General features: G+C 52.9%; 6 protein-coding genes across 6 annotated transcripts; 4 read left to right on the top strand and 2 right to left on the bottom strand.

Annotated features, from left to right (window-relative positions):
* Positions 1-667: 667 nt before the first annotated feature.
* Positions 668-3,190, bottom strand: KVR01_013348 (uncharacterized protein). Its single transcript, XM_044782787.1, has 7 exons — positions 2,857-3,190; positions 2,671-2,797; positions 2,449-2,602; positions 2,269-2,389; positions 2,159-2,210; positions 1,314-2,096; positions 668-1,247 (listed from the first exon to the last, which is right to left on the bottom strand). Exons 1-7 carry the CDS (start codon positions 2,976-2,978, stop codon positions 930-932), a joined length of 1,677 nt encoding a protein of 558 aa, XP_044637610.1. The 5' UTR covers positions 2,979-3,190; the 3' UTR covers positions 668-929.
* A 993-nt stretch (positions 3,191-4,183) lies between these two features.
* Positions 4,184-5,664, top strand: KVR01_013362 (uncharacterized protein). The gene is made up of 3 exons (XM_044781668.1): positions 4,184-4,496; positions 4,554-5,119; positions 5,248-5,664. Exons 1-3 carry the CDS (start codon positions 4,220-4,222, stop codon positions 5,602-5,604), a joined length of 1,200 nt encoding a protein of 399 aa, XP_044637624.1. The 5' UTR covers positions 4,184-4,219; the 3' UTR covers positions 5,605-5,664.
* A 1,092-nt stretch (positions 5,665-6,756) lies between these two features.
* On the bottom strand, positions 6,757-7,600 carry KVR01_013354 (uncharacterized protein; the record flags this gene model as incomplete). Its single annotated transcript, XM_044787747.1, has 3 exons — positions 6,757-7,137; positions 7,257-7,333; positions 7,402-7,600. 3 exons carry the CDS (start codon positions 7,598-7,600, stop codon positions 6,757-6,759), a joined length of 657 nt encoding a protein of 218 aa, XP_044637616.1.
* Positions 7,601-8,457: 857 nt separating this feature from the next.
* On the top strand, positions 8,458-9,711 carry KVR01_013411 (uncharacterized protein; the record flags this gene model as incomplete). The annotated part of the gene is made up of 1 exon (XM_044791037.1): positions 8,458-9,711. The coding sequence occupies exon 1, from the start codon at positions 8,527-8,529 to the stop codon at positions 9,709-9,711; it is 1,185 nt and encodes a 394-aa protein (XP_044637673.1). The 5' UTR covers positions 8,458-8,526.
* A 1,179-nt stretch (positions 9,712-10,890) lies between these two features.
* On the top strand, positions 10,891-12,183 carry KVR01_013397 (uncharacterized protein; the record flags this gene model as incomplete). Its single annotated transcript, XM_044789084.1, has 1 exon — positions 10,891-12,183. One exon carries the CDS (start codon positions 10,891-10,893, stop codon positions 12,181-12,183), a length of 1,293 nt encoding a protein of 430 aa, XP_044637659.1.
* A 577-nt stretch (positions 12,184-12,760) lies between these two features.
* KVR01_013416 (uncharacterized protein) lies at positions 12,761-14,209 on the top strand (the record flags this gene model as incomplete). Its single annotated transcript, XM_044792952.1, has 1 exon — positions 12,761-14,209. The coding sequence occupies one exon, from the start codon at positions 12,761-12,763 to the stop codon at positions 14,207-14,209; it is 1,449 nt and encodes a 482-aa protein (XP_044637678.1).
* Positions 14,210-17,928: the final 3,719 nt, after the last annotated feature.

Raw genomic sequence — 17,928 nt, forward strand, 5'->3', positions numbered from 1 at the left:
AAGTTCACCATCTCCGTGAGCCGTGGCTTCGAACCGTCCACCGCCACGCCCAGTAGGTTACATCCCTGAATCAAACAACGACGGAGACTACTACTACTGCTGACGCTCGAGACCCTGTGCAACCTTTCGGAGCGCCATGCCGTGGTTTGGGCGCGTCTAGCCCCATGGAATCAAGACCAGTAGGAAATAGTGTACCGGTATATTGTCTACGGACGACGATGGGCCACCAGATCTTCAGAGGCGTGGCACCCGATTCCAGGGCTGGGACCTGGTTTTCATCATCTGGAGAGTCAACGGCCAAACCCCGGCGCCCTAGCTTAAAGTGTCTCAGAAGTTGTTGCCATCCCTCTTATACCACCAGCCTTGACTACCTAGGTATTGATCAAGTACTGGGCCTTGTGATGTTTAAAACCCACAAAAGCGTGATTCTCAAGAGGTCGTTGAGTTATTCCAGTTTTAGTAAAAGTACCGCCAGAATGGACCTCATAAGTGACACATCACGATCCAGATAGTCGTGTTTGTGAACATACCCCTTCTGGAGAAGAATACCTGTCTCAGTCTTCGGAAGACGCTCAAGTCTTGGGGTCAACGGCTAGACCATTCCACGGCAGACAGACCACAGGATTGTACCTGTACATCGTATTTTAATCGTGTATAGTACTCTTGGTAACCAATATACCTCTTTAGACTTATTACCGGTGATACTGCTAGGACAATACTAGATCCAGTTATGCTATAATGCATGTAATAACTACCCTATACCATAAAAGTGCTTGAAGGCAGCAGGAATAATGGTGCAGACTTCAAAGTGCGTACCTATGTATCAGGACCGTTGAAATCCCAAGCCTGTGTGTGAAAGTTGCCACAAAGATATCCCCATCTTTGGATAGCCAACCCATGTGAGTCACAAAGGTGGAAGGCTCTCGATTCTACCTGTTCAAAGTTTCCGCCCCGGTTTGTTTCTTTTCGTCGTCTGTAGCAACTTGAACGGGAGTCGGGGCAGTCGAGGGAGCAGTGGCAACAGTGGCATCGCTCCGCTCGGACTTCTTGTTGTAATGACTGAAGGCCATGTAGGATGAGATAACAGTTGCCAGGACGGCCCATGCGATGGCCCCATAGTATGACGCCTGGTATCCGCGTAGGCGGGCAGCAAGCAAGCCTTGGCCGCCAGTGTTGTCTGTAACACTGTTGGCGACGACGGTTAAAACAGCCACACCGAAGACAGCACCGCCAACGTTGAGCGACATCTAGTCGGACGGTCACAATAAATCAGTAGTGCCACAGATTATATTCATTCCGGGTAGGGGACATACATTGAAAACGCCGGCAACAGAGCCCTGGTCTTCTGGAGAGGCCGACGTGACCACGATAACCATCGACACGTAGTAGACGGTTCCAACCCCGAGAATGTATAAGATCATGCCTGGTACGCACAACCGCCAGTAGTCACCAGTCGACTCAACAAAGGTGAGCAGGGTGACACCGGCTATGGCGAATGGCCAGCTGACAAGGAGGAGGATTTGTGGCCCAACAGGGGCTAGAAGGTGTGGTATGATCATATTTACCATGAAAGCAGTTATACCAAGGGGTAGGAAGCGGACAGATGTCTCCAGGGCGGTAAATCCGAGGTCTGTATCGCACATTAGGCCATTTTGACCGTCACAACAGGCATGGCCAAGTGAAGACTGACCCTGTAGTTGAAGGGTGAGGAAATAGTTGGCACCCTGCCAGACTGCATACGTGATGGCCGCAAGTCCACATCCAATCGCAAGGCTGCTGGAGTTCCACAAATGCCGTGGGACAAAAGGGAACCGGGCCAATTTCTTTTCAACGAAAAAGAAGGCAGCCAGCAGGACGACAGCAGCCACCAATGTCCCAACGACACTTGCATCGGACCAGCCGCTTTGGTTGCCCGCGGTGAGCGCATATACAAGAAGGATCAAACCCGGAATCGAGAGCCCGGTGCCGACGGGGTTGGACCGCTCTATGATCTCGCCAAGGCTGAGGACCTTCCGACTTGAACTCTCTTTATTTGGAAACAGCAGTATGGTCAGGATAGCCAGGAAGCCCTCGAGGATTAGGGGAAACCAGAATATCTGCGGACACATATCAATGACAAGGAAAATTCATGGACAGAAAAGACAAGAGCGATACGTACCCATCGCCAGGAAACCAAGGATGTAAACAAGCCACCGATGATAGGCCCCAGTCTGAATCGGCGTGAGCTCATGCGGAGTCGCGGACGATATACGGAGGATAGCAACATACACGAAACCTGTTGAGCCCGTGGCTCCCCACCAGCTAAGAGCAAGGGCGTGCGCCTTAGGGTCGGGGAATATGTGGCCAATCATGGCTTGGGCAGAGGGCACAGTGAAGGCGGCGGCCAGGCCTTCGTGGTATGATATCAGCGTGGTCAAGCCAGAGACCAAGTAGTAGGATAGGACACACCTTGCAAGGCACGGCTCACGAGGAAGCCGATTTTATTCGATACCAGGGCGCAGACCAGGGAGAAGATGTTGAAGGCAACCATGGATACCTTGAGTAGAAGCCCCTGGCCCAGGGTGTCACCGAGGCGCCCGCCGACCATAAGGAAGCCACCGTACTATTGAATTCCACCACCGTCAGAGGGGAGTCTGCCATAAAGATGGAGAGAATCCAATCACTCCTTACTGTCAGTGCATAGGCCGTCATGACCCACTGCAGCGAGCCTTCATCAAACCCAAGCTCGTGCTTGATAGTGGGCAGCGCAATGGTGCACATTCCCAAGCTGCCAATGTCGACGAAGAAGGTCACGCATCTGGTCTTATCCGTAAGCTAGGGGCCGATGGTGTCTCCAATGCATGTTGCACAACTGACATGATCGCAAGGCGAATAAACTGCACTGTCTTGTGCCAACGGTTTGATTCTGTCGAGTCCACCAGTGATGGCGAGTCGGTCGAGGGCTGGGATGGCGTATGTGCCGGTTCGTGGTCGCGCATTGTGGCCTATGTTGTGCGAAGAGAGGAACAGAAAGAAAGTACCGCCGACTGATGTTTACAAGCCAGCCTCTGGTCAATCCTGTTAGAGGCTGGAAGAGGCTGGCCTTTTGGTATAAAAAGGTTTTTCTGGTTGTGGGTTGTGCAACGTCAGCCTGCTGTCGTCACACTGCTACTGCCTGACTGCTGGTTGAGCTGATATTGGTCCAGGGTTCTGAACCTTCTCGTGAACAATTCCTATCACATATGACAGAAACCTCGCCGATGTGGGTCGTCCCAACGCAGGATAACCACTCCCATGTTGGTTCCGTCATCTCTTGCTGCCTGCAGACCAAGTCGCAGAAGTCGGTGCAGCACGAATAAAAACGTAATGAAATGAGTTTGCTAATTTTAAGGAAACACTAGAACTACAACCATTTTACCCGCAGACACGCCATTCTATGCAATCCATCGTCTTCACGGTACGCAGACCGGAAACAGGCCTGGTATAGAGTACTCACTTCTTTTCCTGTTGTTTATATTGACCAAGGGTACAGGCAATTCTAGATTAGTTTCCACCGCGACGGGATGTGCCTCCGACAAGGTTACATAACGGGACATCTACACGTATCACACGTATCGTTCTCAATGGGGTGGGGGCGGTGAGCATCTTAACGAGGAGTTCGGAATATATATAGCACCGCTGGCCTTCTGCATGCCATACAGAGCCTGAGCAAGCCTAGACTCAGTACGAGCGAAACACTGCAATATGGCTCTTTCCGTTCAATCACCCTTGGCCATCATCACCGGGCCGAACAGGGTATCAACACGAAATCAATCTGCCCGTTGGAACTTTTCCATTCTAACAGTGTAAAGACACTACAGCATGGAACTCATGACTTTCACCATGTCCTCACTTTCATGAAATTCCCAAAAGATGTTTTTCATCTTACTAATACTCGCTCTTATGTTAGCCCTCAAAGCACGGTGGCGTTCACTCCTCAGGCTGTTAATGCCATGAAGTAAGTAACCTCCTCTAAAGCTGATGCTACCAACATTACACAGGTCTTGATAGGGAATCGGCATCACTTAATTGCATATCGCGTATGATGCATAATGTGCTTTAGAATCGCAGCAAATCACATGTAAGCTCCATGCAAAACGTCCCGATGCAATTTAACCCAAGCCGATTTTCACGTTTCATGCATGTCCTAAACTGGTTGGTATCACTTTCTCCGCCAAGACCCCCGAGACCCCGTGAAGTGATGAACAACACCACCCACATATTCTGGGTTGCCTTCGACCAACACGCTTGTTATTTCCTCACGCACGTATCCCAAGAACTACAGTCGAGTTGTAGTTCTCATCAAAAGAAAACATTTGACTCCTTTGTAGGCAACACAACTATCGTAGTTGGTCTCATCATGGTTTCGAACCAAGAACAGGCAGGCAGTGCTTCCCTCGCTGCTGCAACTCGGGTCACAAAGCTAGACTCGCACACCTACAGAGTCGAGCTCGATGAGGCCTTTTGTATTGGCAACGGTAAGTCATGCGATCGTGTGGCTGGCTCGAGAACCGTTGAATAACAACCCCTCACAGTCCCCAATGGTGGATATGCTTCGTCATGTATGCTCGCGGCCGCGAGCGAGCACCTCTCGTCGCGCGACCAGCGCGACACGCTAACCGCCCACTTTGAGTATCCAAGCCGCACCAGCCCCGGGCCCGCGATCGTCAAGATCGAGGACGTCAAGATCAGCGGCCAGCTGTCCACGCTGCACCTCGCGCTCTGGCAGGGCGGGCTCGTCCCGCACGCCCCGTGGACGACGGCCGCCTCGCGACGCGCCATCCTCGCCTACACGACGCATACTAACCTGGCCGCGTTCACGGGGATCTCGCTGCCGACGGGCTTTGAGGGCACCGCGGCCGCGGAGAACCCTCCCCTGCCTGATTTCGAGGCCCTGAAGAGCCGCGGCGTGGATGACACGTGGGAGGAGTCGAGACCGCCCAGGGCCGCGCTGAGTGTTGCGCGCTCGCTGCAGAACTGGAATTTCTACGTGCCCCGTCAAGGACCGCTGGCCCCCGGCGTGTTGGATATGTGGACACGCCTGTCGAGTGGAGAGCGTATCACGCAAGGTGCGCTGCCGTACGTCGTGGATTCGTTCCCGGTTAGTACACACCCAGCATCGAGTTCAACCCCATCAAAGCGCGTGCGTTCCGAGACCAAGAAACGGTCCACACTTTTCTGGGGTGAATGGTTCTAGTGCGGCTTGATTCCTGACTCTGCACACTGCAGTATAACCTTCACGAATTCTTAGCGGCGCCCGAGCTGCGCGAGCTGCTTCAAGCAGGCCGGAAGGGTGAGGCGGCCGGTGATAGCCCCGAGGGAAAAGATATCAAGGCCAAGGACGAGCAGCGCGCTGGCATGTGGTTCCCCACGGTGGTTATGAATCTCGAGATGAAGACGGCTCTGCCTGAGGACGGAGTAGAGTGGTTGGCTGTGCGTGTGACATCGAAACAGATTAAGGAGGGGAAGTTCGACCTCGACATCTCGGTGAGGGATGTCCATGGTGAGCTACTGGTACTAAGTCATCATGTCGCGATGATTTTAAGCATTGAGAGAAACACGAGGAAGTCACGGTCTTCATTGTAGTTTGCAACGGGCTAGATGCCAATGGTCATACAAGGCTATGAGGCCACCGTGAAAGAATTCATTTACACGTCCATTACTAACATATCTGTGGACTTCATTCTTGCTTACATTGTACTCGATTTATCTGCGCCTCGTGTAAGATCTCGCCTTTTAGAGAGCATATCATACGTCTCGCGAATATTGATACGGCATAGTGATGATTCGAACAGTCGTGACCGCATGCAGTCATCCTTCGACGCGTAGCAGTGACGAGGCAATTGTTTACACCCACATCGCACTTGGACAAGGACCTGACACTAGGAAAGGTCTGCACACCAGAGTGAGATTATTGGAATTGATGTAAATTAATCAAAGCCTGTTGTGCCTTGGTCAATCATTGACTTCAAGTTGTGCGGTCGGAAATTCATGATTTCATATTGAAACATGTACGTAAGCGTATCATTAACGATCTCAGCTCATGTGGCACTCTTGCCATCGACACAGTCAACCTGGACATGAATGGCGGAAGACATCCGACCGGACCATGACGAATTCCGTCTGTACGTGTATTCCATCCATGCCTTGATGTGGTACCCCTTGGATTGGAAGGTCCTTTAAAGAATAGTTTTGGTTCTGGTATGTTACCGGCGGCAAAGGAAGGTCTTCCGCGCTTGAACCTGGTTGCTCCAGGTCATCGAAGCTCCATCGCTGCCCCGTCGACTGCTCTGTCGACTGTTCCATCGACAAAGTAGCGTTGCCATTCTTTGCAGACATGTCTGTCGACTGCCCCGTAGATCGGACCCATGACACCCAGGCAAGCGGTGTAAAGCTGCTGAGGCGCGATGTGAGCTGGCTCCAAAAAGTCGAACCGGCGAGAAGCGGCTGGAAGACAGGCAGGCAGCAGCAGAGTAGGGACACAAACATCTGGACACATGTCCAGAGTGAAACCATGCTGAAAGCATCTGGAACAGCGGATAGGTTCTTCGGTCAGAGCACTTCTTGGAACCAATCTGTGGCGTCGCGGTCGCGGAACAGTACTTACAGATTTCACTCAGCGAGAATGTAACGGCAATCTTGACGAATCCCAATATTCCAGCACTGAAAGAAGGCTAATGTTCAGTATGCGACTTGACGCCGGTATTACGCAGCGAGGCGATTGATAGAATGGGTTTCTCACATGATACCAAAACCAAACAGAACCCTGAGCCTCCATTTCGTGGCCGATGGAAGCTGACGAGGGCGGATCATGACCATTGCGAGAATGACCATGGCAAAGTCGACGAGTGAATTTGGTGTCTCCCCACCGATGACAATCAAGCCGTCGTCTTTGCAAGTTCCTTCTATCGACTTGTCGAAGTATCTGTCGAACGGCCTGCACTGCAGTCCCTGGAAGACACAGAAGATGATGCATAGCATTGTTTGAAATGCACCAATAGCGTATATCCATACCCGGTAGGTACGGTTGATGCCGAAGATTCGATGAAAGAGCGCGAGGACACTCAGCTTCACGGTCAGGATGTGGCCAAGATAGAGGTAGACACCAGTCATGTCCCACTAGCACCGATGTGAGCATCAGGGTCAAAGAAGCTGAGCATAGGACCCGGTAAATTGTGATAAATAGTATGGCCGGAAGAAATCACGCTCCGTTGCGAGGATGGTTGAAGGATACGTACTACACGCATGTGACGATAATCGGCTGGGCTATCGGCAATTTCCTGTTCAATTGTGCGCCCATTAAGGATGCTGATAGCTGCTTGGGAACACCCAAATGTTCAGCATCGGGGCAGGTAGAAAATCTCTTGCGGGCGTCACACTCACCCAGCAAGCCACAGAGGTTGACCAATACGAAGAAAATAGTGGCCAGTGCGGCCATCCAGTCCTCTAGTCCCGGTTTGCGCGCCCCATGGCGCGTTGCGACAAAGCGAAGGACTGTCACCGCAACCCCCAGGGGAGTGAATATGACGAGAACGATAAGCTGGGCGAACTGAGTGGAGTTGTTGTATATCCTGAAAGCCATTGTTCCTCCAGATGTCCGACTTACACAGCTGCGAGTTGGTGAAGCTTGGTTCTGCCGCTCACGCTGTGGTGCTAGAGCGGATGTACGGGCTTGTATCAGTTTTGCTCATCCGCAAAATGACTCCTATCTATTCACCGCTTACACGTTGCTGCTGCTAGTTGCTGCGGCAAACAGGGTAGCACCACAACTTGGAGACGTCGGCCCAGACAGTTGAAGGCCTTCCGTTCACCGCGGGGGTAGATGCATGCCCAGGTGCCCGGATCGTCCAAACTCTCCCACAACTGGCTGTAAACTCCGAATTGATAAGAGCATTATTTCACCCTTGTAATATTTGGCGCTTAGAATGCATTGTGACGCGAGAGAGCGCAGAACTAAGCAGCGCAGATAAAGGCATTGTATCATGGGCAAGGAAGGGTGCGATGGACTGGGGAACCTGGGAGCATGGTCGAGGTCAGTTCTGTGGCACCGCTAGACTCACCATCGCCCTGTTGCTGTTGGTAGCCTCCCGCTTTTCAGGGTTCAATTGCTGACAGACATTTCAGCCCATGTTGCGTATTCGTCCATTGGATGTTGGAAACCGAAGGATTTGATTGCGCCACTGGGGTGCAGGCCCTGGGTTCACGGGGCGCGGACTGCAACTATTAATTGTAACGGTAGCATTTTCACATGTGCACCAGTTGACCATGCTGTAGCGTGATTTCCAGTGGGTGAAATAGTTACCCCGCTTCTACACTATTTTGGGGGTCAAATCATGCGCAGCAATTATGTGACAGCGTTTATACATTCTTTCCAAATGCAGATAGCAAATCGTCAATCTGTTAGTTGCATATACACTTGGACGGGATATCTGGGTGCATCGAGAGTACGGATATCGACTACAGGTGTCTCGTCGAAACCGGCAAGTGATATTTTGGGGTGGAAATCATATGAGAGGACTCGCGTGCGCTATTCAAGGGCCCTGGTCAGAAGTTCTGCATACGATCTTGAGGACCAATATGCCAACCAATATTCCAAGCTCACAGCGGGCACTCCAGCAAGGCGAGGATGGGCGACTTCGTCTCGTCACCGACGCAGCCATCCCATCACTATTGCCGGGTTATGTACTTGTCAAGACACATGCAGTGGCGCTGAATCCTTCCGACCATAAGATTACGACCGGCTTCCCGATCCCGGGTGCCTACTCTGGCTCCGACTTCTCCGGGACTGTGGTACAGGTGGCCGAGGATGTTGACACGGCAGCCTGCCCACTCGGGGGTCGAGTCTGCGGCGCCGCCTTCGGTTTCTCGCCGTCGCACAGGCTGGCAAGCGGAGCCTTTGCCGAGTACGTGCGCGTGCGTACAGACCTCCTCCTACGCATACCGACCACCCCTCACGACGGAGACCTCGAGGGGATAGGTCTCCTAGGAGCAGCGACTTTGATGACAGCCCTGTCAACGTGCAGCCTGGCCTTCTGGTCCCAGGACGCGCTCGACCTAGAAGGCACGCCGGAGGCGCCACTCGAGCACGAGAAGCCCACCCCCGTGCTCGTCTACGGCGGCAGCACGGCCACGGGCACGATCGCGGTGCAGCTGCTCAGGCTGTCGGGCTACGACCCGATCGCCACTTGCTCGCCCCGGAACTTCGACCTGGTCCGCGGCCGCGGCGCCTCCGCCGTGTTCGACTACTCCGCCCCGGACGTCGCCGCCCAGATCAAGACCGCCACCGCCGGGCGGCTCAGGTACGTGCTGGACTGCATTAGCGACGCCGAGAGCGCTACGGCGTGCTACGGGGCGATCCAGCGTCCGGGCGGGCGCTACGCTTCGCTCGAGCGGGTCCCCGCCGAGCTGTTGACCAGGCGCAGGGCCGTCCGGGCCGGGTTCGTCCTGGCGGCGGAGGCGTTCGGCGAGGACATCGAGCTAGGCCACGACGGGTACGACCGGCCCGCGTCCGCGGAGAAGCACGAGCTGGCGGTGCAGAGCCTGGCGATGCTGCAGCGGCTGCTGGACTCGGGGAAGCTGAAGGCCCATCCCATCGAGCTGCTGGAGGGCGGGCTCCAGGGGGTCATCGGAGGCCTGGATGTGTTGGCGGCGAAGGGAATCTCTGGGAAGAAGTTGGTTAGCATTATCGACTAGGGGTGGAAATGTACTCTATGCAATGTGACGGTGGACTCTCATAAGATTTATCGACAGGGGCCTGTCAGTCTGGGCCCCGGGCCCTTGCACTCAAGTACACTACTGTGGTACAACAGGGCAGCACTACTATGTTACCTCCGTCCAGAGTCACATCGTGCTTTCAGCTTCTGTAGCTAGAGCCTCAACATTGCAAGGGGTGCGGGCCTGAAAACGACTACTGTGTATCACGAGGTTGTATTGCTGCTGTGCAAAAGGCCCGGAGTGCAGGCCGTCCCGAAGTCACATCACCACTTTACGGGACACGCGGTTTCTTCTCTACTCGTCCGGCCGTTTTCTGTTTCTCTGATTTGTGGAAACAACCAGTGTAGAAGGCTTCGATATGGGAGACGGTATGAGAGGATGCACCCACTGCCCCAGCAGTCAGTAAACATCTGGAGTTAAGGGCAAAATATCGGATCATCAAGTCATGCTGTCAGTTGCCACCATACGCTTTGAATTGTAAACCGTCACCATATTGTCACTGGTTTATACATTCATCATCTTCTGCACGAAAACTACTACGAAGGCTCGACCCCAACCATACCTCAAACTGTCAATGAGCGAGCGCTCCATGTGCTCGATAAGTACGGAGTATCCACATCCGACATGGAAGCCAGAAGCATGGCGGACAGTTCAAACCCGTCTAATCCCCATGCCGCTGCACAGAATGACGGGAAGGATGCGGGACCCGCTGTAGGAATTCCAAGCTCCTCGCCATCGCCATACGGGCCAGGGGGGGCTGCGCCTCCTGCACCAGCCTTCAAGCCCACTTTCCGTCTTTATGCAATCATCGTCGGGCTGGGCATCGCGAACCTGCTGGCAGCCTTGGAGAACACTGTCCTCACCATCGCCGCCCCCGTTATCCTGACGGATCTGGGTTTTGGGGACGACTTCATCTGGATCACAAACGCTTTCTTTCTCAGCAGGTAAGTTCATTGGGCCCAGTGGGCCCAATCCTCGTTATTTATTTCATGATTTGGGGCGAATCACTGAGCCTTGTATTACCTGCGACTCAGTACCGCACTATTGCCTCTCTTCGGCCAGTTCTGTAACGTGTTTGGGAGACGGCATGTCGCATTCGCTGTTATCGCGGTATTCGTGCTCGGCAGTGGCATTTGCGGAGGTGCCACGACGGCTGGCATGCTCGTCGCCGGGCGCGCCGTCCAGGGCGCGGGATCGGGTGGCATCATCATGGTCTCGAGCATCATCCTCAGCGACCTGGTGCCGCTTCGCCAGCGCGGCAACTATTCGGCTATGCTGATGTCAGTCTTTGGCATTGGTTCTGCCCTGGGACCCTTCATCGGTGGCGCTATTGTCTCTTCGACGAATTGGAGATGGGTATTTTACCTAAATCTTCCCATCGGGGTAGCCGCTGTCGCCGTCCTGTTTATATTTCTCCGAGTCAACTTTGACAAGGAGATGTCATTCCTGCAGAAGCTGAAGCGGATCGACTTCGTTGGAAACGGCATGCTAGTGGCGAGTACTGTTTCCATCCTCTACGCCTTGAGTTATGCTGGCACGAGATACCTCTGGGGCTCGTGGCATACACTGGTGCCGCTCCTGCTGGGCTTCTTTGGCCTGTTCGTCTTCGCGTTGGTACAAGCCGCTGGTCTCTCATCCGAGCCCCTTATGCCACCTCGTTTCTTCCAGACTCGCACTTCTGTCATCTTGGCCATTTCCACCTTCCTGTCTTCAGCCTTGCTCTACTGGTGCATATTCTTCCTACCAGTCTTTTTCCAGAGTGTGAAACTCTACTCCCCGAGGCGAGCAGGCGTGGCCCTGCTACCCATCTCCCTCCTCGGCATCCCCGGCTCCATGGTCGGCGCTTTTGCCCTCACCCGCTGGGGCCGCTACAAGCCCATCCACATCGCAGCCTTCGCGATCCAGACACTTGGCCTGGGCCTGTTCACACTCCAGCGTGAGACTACAACAGCAGCAGAATGGGCTATATTTCAGTGTATAGCTGCCTTCGGCGCCGGTATGATCTTTACAACCATGCTGCCCGCCTTTCAGGCCTTTGTGCGAGAGCGTGACATTGCTGCCTGTACGGCGGCCTGGTATTTCATCCGCCTTTTTGGTCACATCTGGGGGGTTACGATACCTGCCGTGATCTTCAACAACCGGATTGACGAGCTGCTGACCGGCGGCGCAATCTCCGATCCCGACGTAGCAGGCATCATATCGGCAGGCGGCGCGTATCAAGCCGCATCTGCTGCCTTTGTGGAGCGGTTCCCACCGGCGGTGCAGGTTGAGATTCGCGCCGTTTACAGGCAGGCCTTGCAGCGCGTCTTTCAAATTGCCATTGTTTTTAGTGGCCTGGCATTCTTGTTGTCGCTCTTTGAGGAAGAGGTTGAGTTACGCAAAACCCTTGAGACCGACTTTGGTCTGGAGAAGGAAAAGGAGGAGCACGTCGGGAGCCATGCTGGCAAGTGAAGGCAGGCCGGTTTGGATGACTCACAAGAATCACCAAATTTAAGCGTCCGCCTTGTCAAGATGGTACCCCTTAGCCTTGTCTGTGCGTCGTAAGGCTGAGGCCACAAGTACCTATTGTATTATAACTATCGTCATCGATACCGTGTTCTTTTTAAGCGCTAGGTCTTGAGTGCTTACCACTGTATGAAGGTGCCACGTATGTGCTCGGACGTATACGGAATAGAAGCGGGACCACTTAAGTATCCGCCAAATCAGAGGTTAACCCAACTAGTATCTCCCTAGCTAAGTGGTCTTTAGAGGTAGTCACTCGAAGCCAGCCCAAACCTCTTGTCTAGCGCCTAAGTCGGCTGGAGCGCACCATGAGCTTTGGCTGGACCACACCTAAATTGGCCACAAACACATATAAAATCCTATGCCGCGAATGGAATGCTCCTACTTCCTACACTGAAATGGGTGGTCCAGAAAAGACTTTGCTCTACGGAACTTCATCTGCAACATTGCCATCCGAACCACGCCGACGCTCCCACATTCGGTCAACTTGAAATAAATACTCGAGGAGAACATTTGGCACAGCAAGATGGGTCTAACCCTATCGAATGTCAGGAATGCCCAGCCTCAGGCCAGCTGCCACGTAGATGCGACAAAACTGGACACGGAGAGCACAAAAGTCTCTCAGGAAATCGAGTATTGGGAGAAGACTTACCAGCAGCGCTTCGCCCGAAGGGTCATAATACCCTCCTTCAGAGATGACTCGGACAGAAACCCCTGGTTCACATTTGACCCACTCTGGGGATTGGTTAACAAGCCGGTCGTATTGAAACTTTCGCCGGAGGATGTGAAAAATCGCATTAAATACGCATATCGTGTCGAAGATTGCTCTCCGCGCTATGTCGGGCCAACACCTGAGCCATTGAGTGCGGAACTCAAAGCGAGGATACGACAGGAACTGATTCATTCTTTTAACTCGACAATGGAAGCTTATATCCGGCAACACGTCAGGAGCCGTTGGCTCGCGGTGTGGAATCGCAAAACCGGCATCGATACCCCGGTCGTTGTCCCCTATTTGAATCATGGCGATGGCTTCCCCCCCAAGCTATTCAGAAAGCAATTTCTTGGCATCGACATACTGAGTAAAATCACTGCCGTCTATTTCGAGCCAGGTTTCATGCGGTGTATTGCCGGCCATTGTTGGAACGACGACGAGGACGACAAGCCGGACTCGCATTATGGCAATGGCTGTGCTTACATAGCAAGAGCTATGCTGGCAGCGTGGCGGGAGGTTCACCACTACAATGGAGAGCTTGCGAATAACCAACAGTACCGCTGGCTCGCAAACGCAGTCGCACTGGAAGGACGACCTGGACCACGTGGTGCTCTGGAGGATGCCATACGCACGCACAAGGTCATTTGCGAAGAGCTGGAGACCAGGCAGAATAATCAGGTCTGCTCCGAAGATCCTTACACGTGGGCCGAGCACGGTTTCGAGATGGGGCCAATATACCGAGCCGTAATTATCGTTCTCGACAGGCAGCTGGAGTTGAAACGAGGCAAAGATGAAGCCGAACTATCTGATATCCTCTTCGAAAGATGCAGCGCTCTGCTCGTCCGTACCGGGGATGAAGGCCACCTGAGCGCTCCCGTTGACTTATCGACACTGACCGCTGCCGGGCTGACCCTACCACTTAGTCGGAGCGAAGCAGGGCTGAGCGATCCAGTGGGTATGCAGCAGGTCGTTCGGGTACGGCTGCGCAAGGCGGTGCGCTTTATCATGGATCTTGAGAGGCGCGAGATCAACGCCTCACCGCGTCTCACAGCCCGGAAGAATGTTCTCGACGCAGATATGCTGCGGGAGGCGGGAAGCTGGGCGGACGACGTGATGGCTCATGCTGAAAGTAATGGCAGAATTGATCTCGATGTTGATACATGGGAAGCCGTGCGTCTGGCACGGGCGCACCTTGATGGAGATCGATGCGGGCTCGAGGGCAAGCCGTTCCAAGATTGTCCCCCCAATGTTCGATATTGGTGATGCGAATGGTAAATCCGGAGAAGGAAAACCACCTGTGTTTGACACAATTGTGTGCTCGTGAAAAGGCGGAGTAGAATTGGGTTGAGTTTATGGGCGCATGAAAGTTAAACTGGAGTTGTAACCCCACAATTCACGCACGGAGATGCAGTTTAAGCATTCTGTCCTGAGTGCCCACAGCAGCAACAGATCCAAATATAAACTGTTTTTCGCTTGATGCTCGCCCTATAAGAACCTCTATCGTGGTTCCCCCGAATTTGGCTACTGCTTTGGGGTGTGTTATGCCCAGTGACGTGGCTGGACTGCGGTGGCGGCGTGTTGGTATTTATAGTAGAGCACAAAGATCCTACTCCACTTCATGTAGCTGCAGGAGTCAGATTCATTGCCACGTGGAGAAAACTGAAGCGATGGTGAAGATGATACAGCTCCCGGCTGAATGATATTCTCGTCCGATTTTGATGTCTGACGTTCGGGTAGATGCTTTTGTTCAGCGGTGGAGCTTGTTATCGAAGCTGTCGTGTCTGAGGCAAGCCTCCGGGCCTTGCTACAAGACGGGGCTACGACTGTACGATGACAAGATACTCTTCCAAACTTTATGGTTCGGGACGGAATGACATTCCGATACGTGATAGTCAATTTGTGGCCTACTGAAGCTGGTGAAAGTTCACAAATCCTCTCACCGGCCATGGATTCCTCACTCTCGCTGTTGAAGTGCCTTTGGCGGCCAAGGTTGTTCTGTGCACGTTGCTTAGTCTCCTTCTCTATCGTGCAACGGCGAGACTAAACCCGAATTTGTGACCACATGCAACCGAGCCGATACATTATCACAGGTACAGATCAACTGCAATCAAATCTGGTGTCATGACCATCGTCGTGGTCTTCCGATTGTGCAAGGGACCACCATAACCGCTGGCACTAGGTGCCCAGGTGGCTGGATTGGCGCGTTGTGACGTCGCATTGGGTGCTACTGCTACAGGGAGGGACTCACCTGGCTGCCCGGCTGCCTAGATAGCTGGCCAGGACTGTAGGTTAAATCCATCCCCCAGGCCTAGGCTACGCCGCAAACATGCACTATAGCCCGATTGCAACCCTTGGGAGGCTTTTATGCCTGACCACTCGTATATCGGCGCGCGAGGTTCTCCGCTTCACTGTGCCAGTTGTGCTTGACGCCGAGACTTCGTGACTTCACGGACTAGGGAATGAATGAGACATTGAATGATGCCTGTTAAAGTACGGCGCGGGAGGATCGTCTGCCAGGTACTGTAGCATTTGTTTTAGTTCCATCCGTGGTGACCGTGGACAGGGCTTGTGGTCCACTCCACAACGGAAATCTGGACCAAGCCAAACCCGTCTAATTGCATAGCTAGGTATTTATGGTGCGACGGTTCGTCACCGGGAATCATGCTCTCCACCTTTCCAGCTTTACTGAGCTTCTACCCAGCTGGTCCCTCTGCTTAGACTGCAACTATTGACGGAATAGGGCCTACTGCCGGGCAACTTTGCTATCCGAGTCGCCTCCACCATTTCTTTGTCCCTTGGACGGGGATATTATATTCGTACCATCCTTTCGGTAAGGCGGTCTCGGCATGCCTTTCGCAGTCACCCTCATGGAGCTCCAGAACAAGTGGGCATTCCAGGAGCTGCTGACATTTGTCGTTGGGAGTGTTGGTGTACCCTGCTTCCCATATGACACCTATGTGTAGTCCAGGAGCTTACGCATGCCATTGTCCAGATCGTGTTCTACTGGACTATTCGATCGATCTGGAGATACCATTTTCATCCCCTGTCTAGGTTTCCCGGGCCTAGAATAGCCGCAGTTTCCGATGTCTGGCTTTCATATTATTCGTGAGTTAAACACAAAGTTGATTTAAGTTGATAGATGCGACCTTGACTGACCGAATCTGTAGCCTAATCGGGCGATGGCCATGGGCAGTTGAGGACGCCATCAAGAAATACGGTATGATCTCACTACGATAAGCTGGCAGTCACTGGCTTTGCCATACATGCTCACGGACTGTGCAGGCGACGTTGTCCGGGTTGCACCAAACGAGCTTGTGTTTTCTAGCCCTCAGGCGGTGACAGGTCAGTACAATGACTTCTATCCTGGTCCTGCAGAAATGGTTGACAGAACCATGCAGATATCTATGGCTCTCATGAAAGATTTCTTGAGCGCTTCCCCAAGACTCAGATCAACAACCACGGGAACGACGAGCATGGGGGGATTATCTGGGAATGGGACCCCGTAAGACACCATCGGGTTTCCAAACAAATGTCTCCGGCCTTTGGTGGTCGAGCACTAAGAGAGAAGGAGCCAACCATACATAAATATGTTGACCTCTTTGTTGAGCGCATGGAAACTCTTGGCCTAGGTCCGGAGGGCCAAGGAGTCAGCTTACCCACTTGGATCAACTGGATAGTAAGTCCCTTCTATCGACTATGTTTTCCCCGGCCGCCGTTGCCTGTCGCAAGACTTCCTCCTGAGATTGAGTAGCTGACCGATTGTATCACAGTGCGTTGATATCTCCGCTGACATGGCATATAATCGAGAGATGGATGCCTTGAAAGACAGCAAGTACCCAAATACCACTCTGGCATGGGACCCGTCCCAGCGAAGATCTCCACTAAATTCATCATAGTGAAAGACCCTCCGTATCTGTCTCTTCTTATGCGGCTGCACCGAGCTATTGTACTCATTCAGGTGTCTTGGCGCTTTCCCCTTATAAGCCCCCTCAAGTATCTCTATCTAGTGCCTATGATGATGGGACACTCCCACATAAGAGAGCACAGTCGTATGCAGCTGGAGCGACGGATTCGGCGCCAGGGGGCTGTCGAGCATCTTGACTTTATTGACCAACTGATGCCCACGGATTGCCAAATTCCCACCGGCAAGGAGCTTCGCCATCTCGAGCAAGTTGCAGGACAGCTGCTCATCGCAGGATACGAACCTCCATCACTCTGGTTCTATTTTACCATTTATCATCTAGTCCGGAATCGGGATGTTCTCGATATTCTGACTAAGGAGGTCAGAAATACTTTCAAGACATATACAGAGATAACCGCTGGTGCAGCTGCGAGCCTGCCGTACCTCACGTGCTGTCTGAAGGAATCCCTCCGATTCACCCCACCTCTCCTTACTGGCATGCCAGTAATAAGTCCAGGGGCAACAGTTGACGGGACTTATATTCCAAGAGGGGTATGTTACCAAGATTTTATCATAGGTTGACCAAACAATATCTCAACATTCCGCGATTCCCCATATTAATGTTCTATAGGTCGTCTGTCAAGCCAGTCTTCTCACCTTGGCTCGCAGCCCGCGGAACTTCCATGAACCTCTACAGTTTCGGCCAGAACGTTGGATAGCTGCTGACGACAATAACCCTCTTTTTGACCAGCAATTCAAAAACGACAATAGAGAAGGATTTAAGCCTTTCAGCCAGGGCCCGAGGATGTGTGCGGGCAAAGAGATCGCCTGGTGGCAGATGAGGGTATTCCTTGCCAAGGTCTTGTGGATGTTTGATTTGGAGGATGTGCCCGGGCCGAACAGTGATCAGAGCATGGATCATGTTTTGAGGGGATGGGCTATGTATGAAAAGCCAGAGGTCCGAGTGAAGTTCGTGCCTGTGCCTAAGAGAGACGTAGCTTAGTCTTTGCACTGATTTTTACTGCGACCAGTACAAAGTCGGGGGGCTACATTCTATGATTTTAAGCTTTGTGAAACAATA

The sequence above is a fragment of the Diaporthe batatas genome, assembly GCF_019321695.1.
Source record: "Diaporthe batatas strain CRI 302-4 chromosome Unknown Contig00026, whole genome shotgun sequence".
In the NCBI taxonomy this organism is placed as follows: Eukaryota; Fungi; Ascomycota; class Sordariomycetes; order Diaporthales; family Diaporthaceae; genus Diaporthe; species Diaporthe batatas.

Coding starts and splice junctions, on each gene's coding strand:
- KVR01_013348 (XM_044782787.1), bottom strand. CDS start 2,978: ATGCGCGACCACGAACCGGCACATACGCCATCCCAGCCCTCGACCGAC. Junction 2,798..2,856: donor TTTATTCGCCTTGCGATCAT/GTCAGTTGTGCA, acceptor GGATAAGACCAG/ATGCGTGACCTTCTTCGTCG. Junction 2,211..2,268: donor ACGGGCTCAACAGGTTTCGT/GTATGTTGCTAT, acceptor ACGCCGATTCAG/ACTGGGGCCTATCATCGGTG.
- KVR01_013362 (XM_044781668.1), top strand. CDS start 4,220: ATGAACAACACCACCCACATATTCTGGGTTGCCTTCGACCAACACGCT. Junction 4,497..4,553: donor GGCCTTTTGTATTGGCAACG/GTAAGTCATGCG, acceptor AACCCCTCACAG/TCCCCAATGGTGGATATGCT. Junction 5,120..5,247: donor ACGTCGTGGATTCGTTCCCG/GTTAGTACACAC, acceptor TGCACACTGCAG/TATAACCTTCACGAATTCTT.